This window comes from Poecilia mexicana, unplaced genomic scaffold (assembly GCF_051168715.1).
Source record: "Poecilia mexicana isolate PSO_F unplaced genomic scaffold, ASM5116871v1 scaffold_10, whole genome shotgun sequence".
NCBI lineage: Eukaryota > Metazoa > Chordata > Actinopteri > Cyprinodontiformes > Poeciliidae > Poecilia > Poecilia mexicana.
Genome location: NW_028263379.1, coordinates 25,608,112 through 25,620,271, shown reverse-complemented (window position 1 = coordinate 25,620,271; position 12,160 = coordinate 25,608,112). Strand labels below are relative to the sequence as shown.

The 12,160-nt window shown below is 44.3% G+C and overlaps 1 protein-coding gene across 2 annotated transcripts in view; it reads left to right on the top strand.

Moving 5' to 3' along the window:
• ebf1a (EBF transcription factor 1a) overlaps positions 1-12,160 on the top strand; it is a 78,300-nt gene that overhangs the window by 52,102 nt on the left and 14,038 nt on the right. For both annotated transcript variants that reach the window (XM_088009724.1, XM_088009725.1), the window contains exon 11: positions 9,572-9,660. In XM_088009724.1, coding sequence (XP_087865850.1) covers positions 9,572-9,660 — 89 coding nt within the window. The remainder of the gene's footprint in view (positions 1-9,571; positions 9,661-12,160) is intronic.

The window sequence follows — 12,160 nt, the reverse complement described above, 5'->3', positions numbered from 1 at the left end:
AACTGGAATTGCCAACATCTGACAAAATCATAACTGAGCGAGAGCGTGCGAGTCGCCATGCATTTCTCTACATCTTGTGTCTTAATTACAGAGGAAAAAAACACTATCTATCCACAACCATCAGTCACAGCTACGTGGATTTATGGTAAAGGCTGCAATCGGACGCTCTGCTGTCTTTGCACATATGTACTCGAGGCACACGCGTGCTGAAAAGTAACTGCATTACTAAGAAGGGAGGGCGGGAGGGGCAGATGGGTGTGCAGCCTTTGCCATGCCAGAGCTGTCCAACACCTCACAGGCTGCCAAACACACAGAGCTGTGTGGGTATACAGGAAGTGCATACAGGAGTGTCTGTGTGCGCCTTCGGCCTTTTGGTGCACCAGTCATGTGGGACTCATAAATGCCAGAGATTATCCAATCACAATTTTGTGACCAATTTCCGATCTCTTTTTCATTTTAAAGCTTTGACCCTTCTGTACAGTTTATTTTTTTCTTTTTGCAGATACTTGTCTTTAAGAATTACAATATAGGCGTTTAAAAGAGGTTTTTTTTTTTTTCTCTAGCCCTCCTCCCATAAATCTATTGTGGAGGCAACAAAGTGTGTGAAAGAGCCGCCATTGTAAAAAAAAAAAAAAAAAAGGGGGGGGGTTTACTATTGTTTTAAAACAAAGGCAAATGATTTATGGCGTTGACATTTTAAACTGTCTTTATCGGCTCATATTAGGGGTTACTGCAGTTAGCATCGGACCATTACTAAATAAGGATCTTAAGTGTTTATTTTCTAGAAAATGTAGATTATTGCCTCAACTTCCAAAAGAGTGTAATACATTTACAAATCTATAGACTTGTGTCTATATATCCCGTAGAAGATTAGGTTTCCTTTTTCATCTCTGTTCTTTGACTGGCTTTTTTTTAAACAGCTCAATGACAGTGAAAACACTGTCAAACCTCTGTGTCAGCATTCATATTAAAGAGTGTGCTGCTCAGAAGTGCAACCTGGCACATACGCTCTATTCACTGAATCATAGACATCAGATTTTTGGGCATTGACCAGCCGGTCACCGGTTTTTGATCAACAGCAAGTTCCTTGGTCCATCTCCAAAACGGACAAATCCTGCATTCTTCTCGCCATCTTCAGTCCAATCACAACGTCACGTTCAGTTTTTCGAAAAACATTGAGCGGATTCATCTTTCTCCCTAATTTTGCGCGCTCTCACCGCCCTCTTGGCCGCCACAGAGGTGCACAGAGGACTCTCAACAGGTGAGAGGCTGCAAGGTTATCCGCCTGGAGCCTAGCACGGACGCCACAGAGCTGCTTGCCAAGCAACAACAACATCTTCACAAGGGCACAGTCAACCGTGGCGAGGCACAGATCCCAGCCTGACTTTTTTTTTTTTTTTTCTCACACTTCCTTTTTAGCCACTGCTGCGCATCCTCAGCGGGTATTTGTACCTTTCTCTCTCCCAACCTTCTGTATTGTTCCACTTCCCGCGAGGGGGAGAAGGAGCCTGCTCTCGTTTAGCGTCGCGAGCGAGAGCCAGAAATGGTCGACGGGGTGAGAGACACAAAAAAAAAAAATAAAAAATTGATGCGAGAGAAGGAGGAGAGGAGAAGCGGACGACAGAGAGAGAGGAGGATTACCGTGGGCTACGTTACCCTCCTGGGTCTGTTTGGCACCAGTTTGAGCCCAGTTGCCAGTGGGTACTAATCATAGAGGATTGGCAGCGCCGTGTGGCAGCTGGCAGCCACGGCGCACACATAAACACACATCAACACACATCAACGCAGCCCAGCAGCGTCAGACTCGCATGCACTCGTATATTCCACGTGCGCGCACGCGTGTGCACGCTCCGAATTACATTGGGGACAGCTGGCATTGCTAATCAACTTCTGCTGAGGAGAGGAAAGCGAGCAGCTCACAGACCTAATTAAGTCAACACATACCCAATACTGCTGCTACTGCTGCTTTGCAAACATGCTACCCTCATAACCCCTTTCTTTGTGTTTTCTCTTTGCCGCACACCTTCCGCTGCATGATTATCGATACTCCAGCACGCAGCTAGAGCCACCAGCTGGACAAAAATTGGACTGTCGCTCTGGATAGACGGGACAACTGAGGGAACTTTGGGTGCAGAGGAGAATCGCTGAGAAGCTATTACAGTAATGTGTTTCCTGCCGTCTCTGAGGACTCCTCTGTCATTAGACTTCCAAAAGCTTCAATTAGAATCATCAAAGGCAATTAAGCTATCCACTGATAAGAATAAAAGAATGTTGTTGTTTTTTTTTCCAATCCCTGCTCTTCCTCTGTCGTTTTATCCCTTTATCCCTCTTCTGTTCCACTCTCTGCCCTCTGCCTTACCCACCTCTGGGGCTGAGAGCTCTCCCTAATCCCCCTCTCTTATTATCAGGTCATTGCTTGCCCCCCCCCACCGCCTCCATCTACATCCTCCTCCTCCTCTGGGTACAGATGCAACTCCATGTTGGCTTGAGTATCACCTCTTCACTGGGTCGTCGCAACATTCATCAAGGAAGCGCTCCCTTTTCTTTTCTCCATGCAATACGAGGCGATAATGCTCCACCAGCAGGACCCACGTGTCCACACGTTCTTGTGTGCAGGGCTGGAATGCCGGCCTCAGATTGGGAGAGTTGATGAATCGCCCGTGTCGTTGAAAAGGCAATCCCCCTCCCTCCTCAGTATGCAACCTTGTCTGTGTGCCGCTTCCACCTCGGCTTCTGCTGATATTAAAAGGCTCTGCTGGCTCACATTAAGGGCTGCCGGTGACGCTCGCACACGCGCACGCACGCGCGCCCACGCAAACATTAGGGGTGGTTTTTCAGCAATGAGTGCAGATTAGGTGTGGTGGAAACATCAGTCAGCTCGCAGCCAGGAGGAGCGGGGACAGCGAGAGGAAAAAAGACAAAAGTCAAGAAGAGAATTTAAACCAGCTGCCGCTGACATCCTTCCCCCGTCTCTGCGGAGCTTCTGCCTTCTGAGCTCTAAATTAGTTTTAGGAGTAGAGGAAGCTCAGGCAGTCAGTTGCCTGTCATTTTAGAACACTGCATGTTCTGTTGGGAAGCATAGATAATGCCAAGGGGTGTGATGCAAGCATGAAGATGCTCTCACAAACTCCAAAATAACGCTAGGTCTCAGTGCCTTGCGAAAGCATTCGCAGTCCTTGAACTTTTCCGCATTTTGTCTCCTTATAATAGCGAACATTGCTATATTTTATTGGAAATTTGCATGAAATGCTTATGAAATACATCCCCCTAATTTTTCTTTCACAACATTCCTCTCACTGGATATTGAGACTGTGGCAAGATTTTCAAATTTTACCAGGGACTCTCAGCTGAATTTAGGTTAAGGATTTGACTGGGCCACACCACCTCATGAAAATGCTTTCCATTGTGACTTGTGGTGTATTTCTAGGGTGGCTCTCTTCATAAAAAGTGAACCTCTGACTGAGACTCAAGTTTCTTACAGCCTTTAAACGGGATTTCTCCAAGAACTGCCATGAGTTCAGCGCCTTCATTTTTCTCATCATATTTGCCTGCTTAGGAAAAGCTTCATCTCAGTATGATGCTGCCATCACCATGTTTACCTGCAGGCATGGTGTTTACACAGTTCACTTTAGTCTGACCAGATCAATCTTTGAGTGATTACCTATGTGGCTTTTGGAAAACAAGACTTTTTAAGGCCACATTTATGGAGTTCACAAATAAAAGTTGTGCTATCAACAGATGTTCCCACCTGACTTTTGAAGGCAATTTGTTACACTGGGTTTTATTTAGGGGTATCAGATTAAAGAGGGGTGAATATCAATATATGCCACATTTTCCCTTTTCCTAAATTTTAACAGTAAAATATTTAGCTGAAGTTGATGTTTGTAGGTGTCTGGAAAACGAGTCGTTTCTCAATCACAATTAGCAGAAACCGCAGGTGAACCCAGCTTTCTGTGTGCCGGTTGCAATGGCTGCTGGAAAAGACAAGTGTTTTGTTGTTGGCTTGCAATTCATAAACAACTTGCTGTTTCTGATTGTTGTGCTGGAGGCTTCACTTCTTCTGCTCCTGGATCCGACTCAGGGTCAAAGATGCTATTAAGGTTGTGCTGTGGTGGCGCAGGGGTTAAGCACAACTCATGTATGGAGGCCTTAGTCCTCAACGCGGCTGTCACAGGTTTGATTCCCAGCCTGGCGACCTTTGCTGCATGTCTTTCCTCATCTCCCATTACCAACTTTCCTGTCAATTAACTATCAAATAAAGGCCACTAGAGCCAGTAAAAGAAAAAAATATGCTATGAAGTGCAAATGTACATGTTGAGTGGGCGTGGCCAGCAGCAGCTTGCTTGAATTTAAAGTGACAGGAGGCCCCAAAAACAGCTAATTCTGAAAGGCACAATTAAAATTGTATTATCCGAGAATGATTTTATGAAAACGTTACAATGAACATGTTCTGTGTCACTCGGCGACCTGCTCTAACTAGTTCAAGGAAGCATAATTAAGCTTGTAATTGTAACATCGGAAAGGTCCTAGTGGCATGAATGCTTTTCCAAAGCGCTGTCAATACAAGGTTTCACTTTGTAATCAAACCAGGGAAAGCTTGGATTAATTCGATGCAACTTTTTCAGCAGAAAATATGCAGGATTTTATTTATTTTTTTATTTTTTTATGCATGGCTAAAGATAACATCCCGCAGATAAACACATCCACATATAAACTCGCGATGCCCCCACATCGCATTGACGACGCACATGTCATCTGGCAATAAAAGCCGGGTTCGACCGTGAGGTGGTCAATTACTCGTCCCGCTCCCATTTGTGAATGCTGCCTTTTATTGAGCTTGGGCGGATGCCTGCTGTTGATTAAACCGGCCCAGTCTTACAGCTGCTGGAAACCGGGCCAGCCGAGGGAGCCGCATACATTCCTGGTGCCTAACTGCAACAAAACTCACACCTCTATTTGAGATTGAGATTAATTTTCTGCACCATGTGGCTTGTCTTCCCTCTTTAGCATGCTGCCTTCTTATTATGGGAACATCTGCTCCATGATGATGATGATGTAAATGAATTTGGATGTAGATTATTTTATACCCTGCTGAAAATGAGCCGCCTTCACCAGAGGGAAAGGTTTCTTACTTTTTTTTATATAATTATGTCTTAATTCAAGCGCACAGTTTCTATCTGGATTTTTTTTTTTTTTTAAATTTGCATTCTCCCTGTGAGGCTCCTAGCTGTCAGGTATTGTTAACTGTCGACATGCACTTTTTGCAACAGATAATTAGGGCTTACGTTCTAGCAGCGTCCTCACCTCCATTGATTTGTAGAATCTCCATCTTTTCCCACCTCCCCACCCCACCCCTCTTTCTCTCTCTCTCTCTTCCCGTCGGGCTCAGCCTCTCCCTTCCTTTAGGAGCGAAAAGCTCCACTCATCTGTTTTCTCTGTATGAATTTCCAGCCACGCATTAGTCTCCCTGACATGTTCAAGCGATGCTTTATTTAGCTTGTCGGATTCTGCAAATAAACGCAATCTCAGGGTTTATGGAAAAATGGATAAAAATTAGATTGTAAGGTATTGATCTGGATTGTGAGTAGTTGGTGGGGGTGTTTCTTATGTGTGTGTGTGAGTGTGTGTGAGTGAGAAGGAAGGCAAAGGGGGAGGTGGGATGGGGGTGTTAGTGGGCAGCTCTCATCTGTGTGAGGAGGAGGAAAGGAGGGGAGGGAAGGAGGGGATGGGGGCAGAAATGAAGCCGTAATTCAGGGCTATTGAACCCCCTGCCACTGGCGGCATCGATCGCCAAGCAGCGCTTATGAGATCACACCTGAGCACGGGAGACTGCAGAGGGGAGGGAAGGACAGGGAGGGAAGAGAGGGGGAGGGAGGAGGGGGAGAGAAACAGAAGGTTGTGATATGATCAGCTCCTTACCCCGCCGTCTGAGGGCCTGTTAAGGTGTTAACATCAAGCCTCAGAGCCAATTACCTAACCCTGCAACTACCCTACCCACTCACCTCCCGGCACACACAGCGCTGTGACACAAGCCGCGGAGACGGGGCAACCGGGCGCTGACTTTTCAGCTTCCAGGACGACTGGACTGCTCTGATTTCTCAATTATCCTCCCACCTTCTCCGTACGCACCCAACATTCACCCTCTCAATGCCTCCCTCTCCAGTCCCCCCCACTTCCCCCTTCAACACCCTGGCTTTATTTCCTTCCCTTCCTTCCCCCCTTCCCCCCCTCACCTCTTCGTACGCACTCCCCCTGCGGCTCTGTGGGTTATTATAGTGAAATATGAAGCGATGTGGATTCTAGGCTTCATGAAATTTCCATGAGCATTGATCTGATCTGATGTGGGTGATTGCTAGGTGAATCCCTCCAGTCCAGGGCTGTTGCTCATCTATTCATTTATTTATGGCAGTTATGTTTTACTGGCTTTGATTTGCTCTTCTGGAGAGCGACAGCTAAGGATTATAAATATACCTGTATGGGAGAGTGGGAGCTTTGAATCCCGGAGTGCAGAAGCCCACCACTCCTTTTTTTTTTTCTTTCAAGCAAAGGAGTTGTTGTTTTTTTTTCCCTCTAGCACTAACTTCTGCTGCAAAATGTAAGATATTGAACGTAGATCTTACATTCATCTTTGCAAGATTATCACTGAAAAGTTAATTAATTTCATTGTCCAAAAAAACAAACACAAAAGAAATCTTTCACCTATCCAACCGGATCGACTGAGAACCAATTCTCATTAACATTAAAGAGCTGGAAAAGAACAATATTACACCATACTATACAACAAAAGAGAGAAAAATTTTAGACTATTAACACCAGAAAAGACTAAAGTAAATAGCAAATATAGTCACATAATAAAATCAAGCCGCTGAACAAAAGGTACAGCTTTGTTGGGCAATTTTTATCAAAGAATTTTTAAGAGGGGGAAGTGAAGAAGAGTGACCAGATGAAACTTAAACATCAACTATTCTTATTGGTATCAAGTCATTACTGTACATATGAAGGAGTTTTCTTAGTGAGAGTTTCGTGGTATAGGAAGAAACCAGTGATTTTTTTTTTTTCCTGTGAAAAGTCACAAAGCGGGAGGCCGTATGATAAATAACTTCAAGTTTGTGAAGGATATGTTTTACAGGAGACTTGTAGACAGCAACATTTTGATTTTAATCAGAAGTTATTCAGGAGAATATGTCAATAAAGGCTTGCTACAGTAAAGACATGAGCAAAACATTTCGGTTTGTTTTCAAGGAGAGCGCAAAGTGAAGCTAGTTTCTTCAGCAATACCTTTTTAAAGGATGCCTTCCTTATGAGGGGTGCTTACAAAATGCTGGCTGGACAACGGTCAAGTCAGCAGTGTTTTCCCTTTCTGTGCATTTCATGAAATATACGTATTAAAACTCATTTTTATTTACCTTATGTGATCTTCAAATATTTTGAGGAATTCAATTTTTGGCCATCAAAATGAACAGAAATAGTAGCTTGATCTGAATCACTTTCTGTGCAACAAATTACTAAAAGGCTACCACTCATTTTTCTCAGGAACTGGATTCCTGAGAAAAATGAACTTTTCAAAGATATTCTAATTCATGCAGATGCACCTGTAAGGGCATAAAAAAGGCAACAAATAATCCCTAAAGAGATGGAGCAAAAGTAGTTAGCGAAGTGCTTCGTCTCCCCCGCCCTCACACACACACACACACACAAACACACGCACACACACACACACACACACACACACCTCCTCTGGTTTATGGCCCTTGAAAACGAGCAGAGACAATATAGTTTCCTCTCTCAATTACCAAAATTGTGTCTTTATTTGTAATAGGGGTATCCTGTATGTCCTAGGGTTTTTTATGCTATTGTTCACTCGAGGCTCATTTGGCACATTGAGCAGAACTGATAAAAAATTCATCATAAAAACAAAAGCCTTTGAGACGAAACAGAGGATTTTGCCGGAACAATCCCCCCCCCCACACACACACTCTTTTCTCCTCCGACTCTGGTGGGTCCTAATCCAGGGAAAATCCTCCTTTAGGCTTTGCGGAGATCAGACAATGGGGGAAGTAATGTCAAATATTTGTCCCCGGCAATAATTCACGCCGTATTTGTTGCATGCGATCGTGTCATTGTGTTTTGTTTCATCCATCGGATCATGCAGCCTCTAATGTGCGTCCTTCTTGGGAAGTTGAGCCTGCCCCTGGCACCGGGACTTTTGCTCTTTCTTCCCTCTGGCGTCTTTGCTTCTAGCTATTCACCTTTCCTTTCATTCACTCTTATGGATTACTGGGAGCAGTCCACAGGGAGAGCTGTCCAAATATGTTTGTGTTGCTAAAGGAGAGCATCACCTACTCTTGCTCCTGTCTTTGGTTCAAGAGTGTGTGTGTGTGTGTGTGTGTGCGGGTGTGTGTGTGTGTGTGTGTGTGTGTGGTTGCGTGTATAGGAGTGAAGCAATGGTGAAATCACTAGAGGTCCAGCAGGACAGCTTGTACTCATACCCTCTGGGGGCCTTTTTTTTTTTTTTTTTTTTTTCTTGGGGCCGCCTAGTCAGCCTGGCTGCTCAGATGTGAGGCGAGTGAGGCATCAGCCCTCAGGAAACATCCAAGCTGCGACCCACAGGGAAAACAGACGGATGGGACAAACGCACCAAGGCAATTCCCAGCGAATAATAGTAGCTTTTCTTTGTCTCCTGGCACAAATACGAGCCCGAGCGCACTCGGGCGACTGAGACGCAGCAACCTCGAAGGGAGGGACGCTCCCCTGAAAAGTAGACAAGACCTCACGTTGACTTCCAAGGCGGCTCAGGAGAGAGCTAAGACTGTTCGGAAGCACAGGGAGACAGGGAGAAAGGCAGAGACAGTACATTAGGAATGAATTATGTGGAGAGAGCACTTATCCAGCAGCAGTCCTCCTCTGAAGTGTTTGTACTGTATGCCTCAGATCTTCATTGTATTTATTCTAATGTTTAAATATTCATGGTAAATCTTCTCATATTCAATTACCGTTGCACGACCACAGCATGCAGAGAGAGTGCTTTCTCCCTGCCGTCAGGATGAGCTCACTCTGTGTGTGTTGTGTGTGTGTGTGTGTGTGTGTGTGTGTGTGTGTGTGTGTGTGTGTGTGTGTGTGTGTGTGTGCATGTGTTTAGCTTGTTCCCCGGAGCGATCAAGCCTTTGTTATATTGGAACCAAGCTCTGTAATTGCTTATATTAGTCGCTGATCAACGCAAGACCTCAAGATTCACACACACACACGCACACAGACAGTCATGCACACAAATGTATTCACCCCCGCATGTTTCCTGACAGTCTTTTTATTAACCACCAAAGCAGGAGACAGAGAGAGATTCATTACATCACAGGCTAACAAAGACACACACCAGAGCTTGCGGAGAATACCTACGTTTGTGCCACGTTTGGTTTCACGTTTTCGCTCGATTAAGTCAGGTGTCCGGGACGCGTCCTGTCATGTTTCTCGGCTAAACCTTGTGTGTTTTTTCTTATCAAGACTCATAGACTTAAAGCTTTATTTATGTATTGTTGTTTTGTTTTTTTTTGTTTGTTTGTTTTTTTTATTTCAGCACTAAACGAGCCAACAATAGACTACGGCTTCCAGAGATTACAGAAGGTCATCCCCAGACACCCTGGAGACCAGGAGCGATTACCCAAGGTACGGCGCCTCTGCACTCTTCTCGTGTTACCGTCCTTCCACTGCTTGCCCAGTGAAATGATTCCACAGGAGTTTGACGTGGTATAACTGGAAGACATGAGATGTATTGAAAACGTCTTGAGTTTCATAGAAATAGCAAAGGGCGGTGTGTCCTCACGCGCAGTTAGTTCTTTGGAGACAGTCGAACATGCATGACAGACTACAGAATGCACGAGGTGTCATGGAGCAATTCCTTTCATAACTGTTCTTATCCCTTGAAGTTTTTATTTTATTGGGATTTTCTGTGATAGAAAAACACACAGTTGTGCACGAGGAGTTAAGGTTGCACAGAAATCTAAAATTTAAAAAGCTTGGCATGCTTTTTGTTCAGACCACTTCACCCTCACACCTGTTAATAAGCCACCCTTTGGAACATTTGGATATTTAAAGTCCCACCAATTTGTAATTTATTGTCAGTTTAAATTCTATTGTTAAATCTCAGTGATTCTGAGAATATTAGTGATCAAACTCTTCCCTCAGTTCAAAATGTGACTGCTGGGTCAATTGGTCATTGTGCGTAGTTGTTTGTCCTGTATTGCTCAGTGTTGTCCTGTGATGAACTGGCCACTTAATTGAGATTTAACATCACCTCTCGCCTGGTGGCCACTTGAGATAGGAGCCAGCAACCCCACAATAAAAAAGTGTGATTAGAACGGTCCAATCAAAGTCCAGACTTAAGTCAAATGGCGACCAATCTGACTGAGTTTAAAGAGTGAGCAAAAAATGTCAACTGTGATTTCAGAGAAAGGTGTTTCAGTCGAGGTCATATCTTATGCCATATTTTTAAAAGATTTTGATTGTTTGTTTTTTTGAAAACTATGTACCATTTTCCTTCAACTTCACATCTGTGAACCACTTAGTGTTAGTCTGTAATATAAAATGGAAATAACTTCTAACAGGACAAAATGCAAAAAGTTAAACAGCTCTGAATGCTTTTGCCGGGGACTGTTTATGGAGATTTTCCGCAGACGGAGATAATTAACAGGAACAACAAACAAAAAGCAGCTCCATTTATTCTTCCACCGAGTGTAAGGTCATTTCGACTGGCAAAGAGGGGTAGGTGAGGGGAGGAAAAGAGGAATAGAGGGAAGAAAGGAGGCTGAGGCAGAAGCAGGTTAGGTGATCCATCATAGCTGTCCAGTCCTACCTCCTGCTGGGTCAGTGGATCGAAGTCAACCCCGGGTGGACTTTATTACTTCCAGCACACATCCACAAGAGCAGAGCACACTAAAAGAAGTCCACACGCGCACATGTGCACCGGGTGGAGGGAAGTGGCCAGGAGGTAGGGATGAAGAGCTCAGGTAGATGCAAGAGGGAAGATAAAGAACTCCTTGCTGATCCTGGCGGAGTGTCTGGTGGATGCGCGGCTTGTCCCGTTGAGTTCGGGTCTTTAGCCTATCAACCCCCCGTATCTCTCTAAATGTCTTTGTATCCATCCATCCGTCTCCTCTTCCCACTCCGTCTCGTTCTCCCTCACTTGGTGGTGTCTCTTTCCTTTCTAAATGAACAGCGGTAGCTGGCAGGCCTGCTTGTTCATTTCAGAGCTATTGATTTGCGCCTTTATTGAGGTAATAACACTTTGTTGACCACACTTCTCCCAATTGTTGGCCTCAATCATCTCAGTTGGGCAGGAGAGGGGAACATGCAGGCAACTTCTGGATCTACATACAGTCACATTGTCTCGACAAAGTTTTCATAGAAGTTGAAAATTTGCACATTTGTCCGATTAAAGCTATTAAAAGGTTTGTTCATTCTTGTGCACCATAGTTTGCACTCAATCTGATTGAAAAGACGGCGTCTTAAAAGATCAGTTTTCAAGTTTTTTCACAAATTCTCAAGTGCCTTTAGGCTTGGACTTAAACTGAGTCATTCATATACTTTGATCTAAACTGTCCCATTGTTTAACGCATCACAATCAAGTGAATCTTAGAAGCAATTATTGCAATACATTTTATTTAGGAGTGTAACTTTTACTTTGAAAAACCAGGATGTATTATTTCACTTAAACTTCATAGGTATAAGTAATGTTGTATCAGGTGTGAGTAATTTTTCAAGGCACGGTTTCTTTGTCAAACCTCCTTTGTCAGTTTGTAAAGGGATGAAGAAGCTTACTCTGAGCATGTTAAAAGGGGAGCAAGCAACCAGACACCTCACACACACACATACATGCAGTGGTGTTTTCATATCTTGGGGGGACATTACATTGACTTCCATTCATTTTCTACAGCTTAACTTTTACCCTATACTTACCCATCACATGCCTAACCCTAACCAAAAGTCAATTCACACCGTAGCCCTAAACTTAACCCCAAAATAGCTTTTCCCCTCATGGGGACCAAGAAAATGTCCCCACAAAGAGCAATAGTCCCCACAACCCCACATTGTAGACAGAAATAGGTCCCCACAAGAATATAAAAACCAGGTTCAGACACGCACACTCTGCTGTAGGTAATAGCCAGAC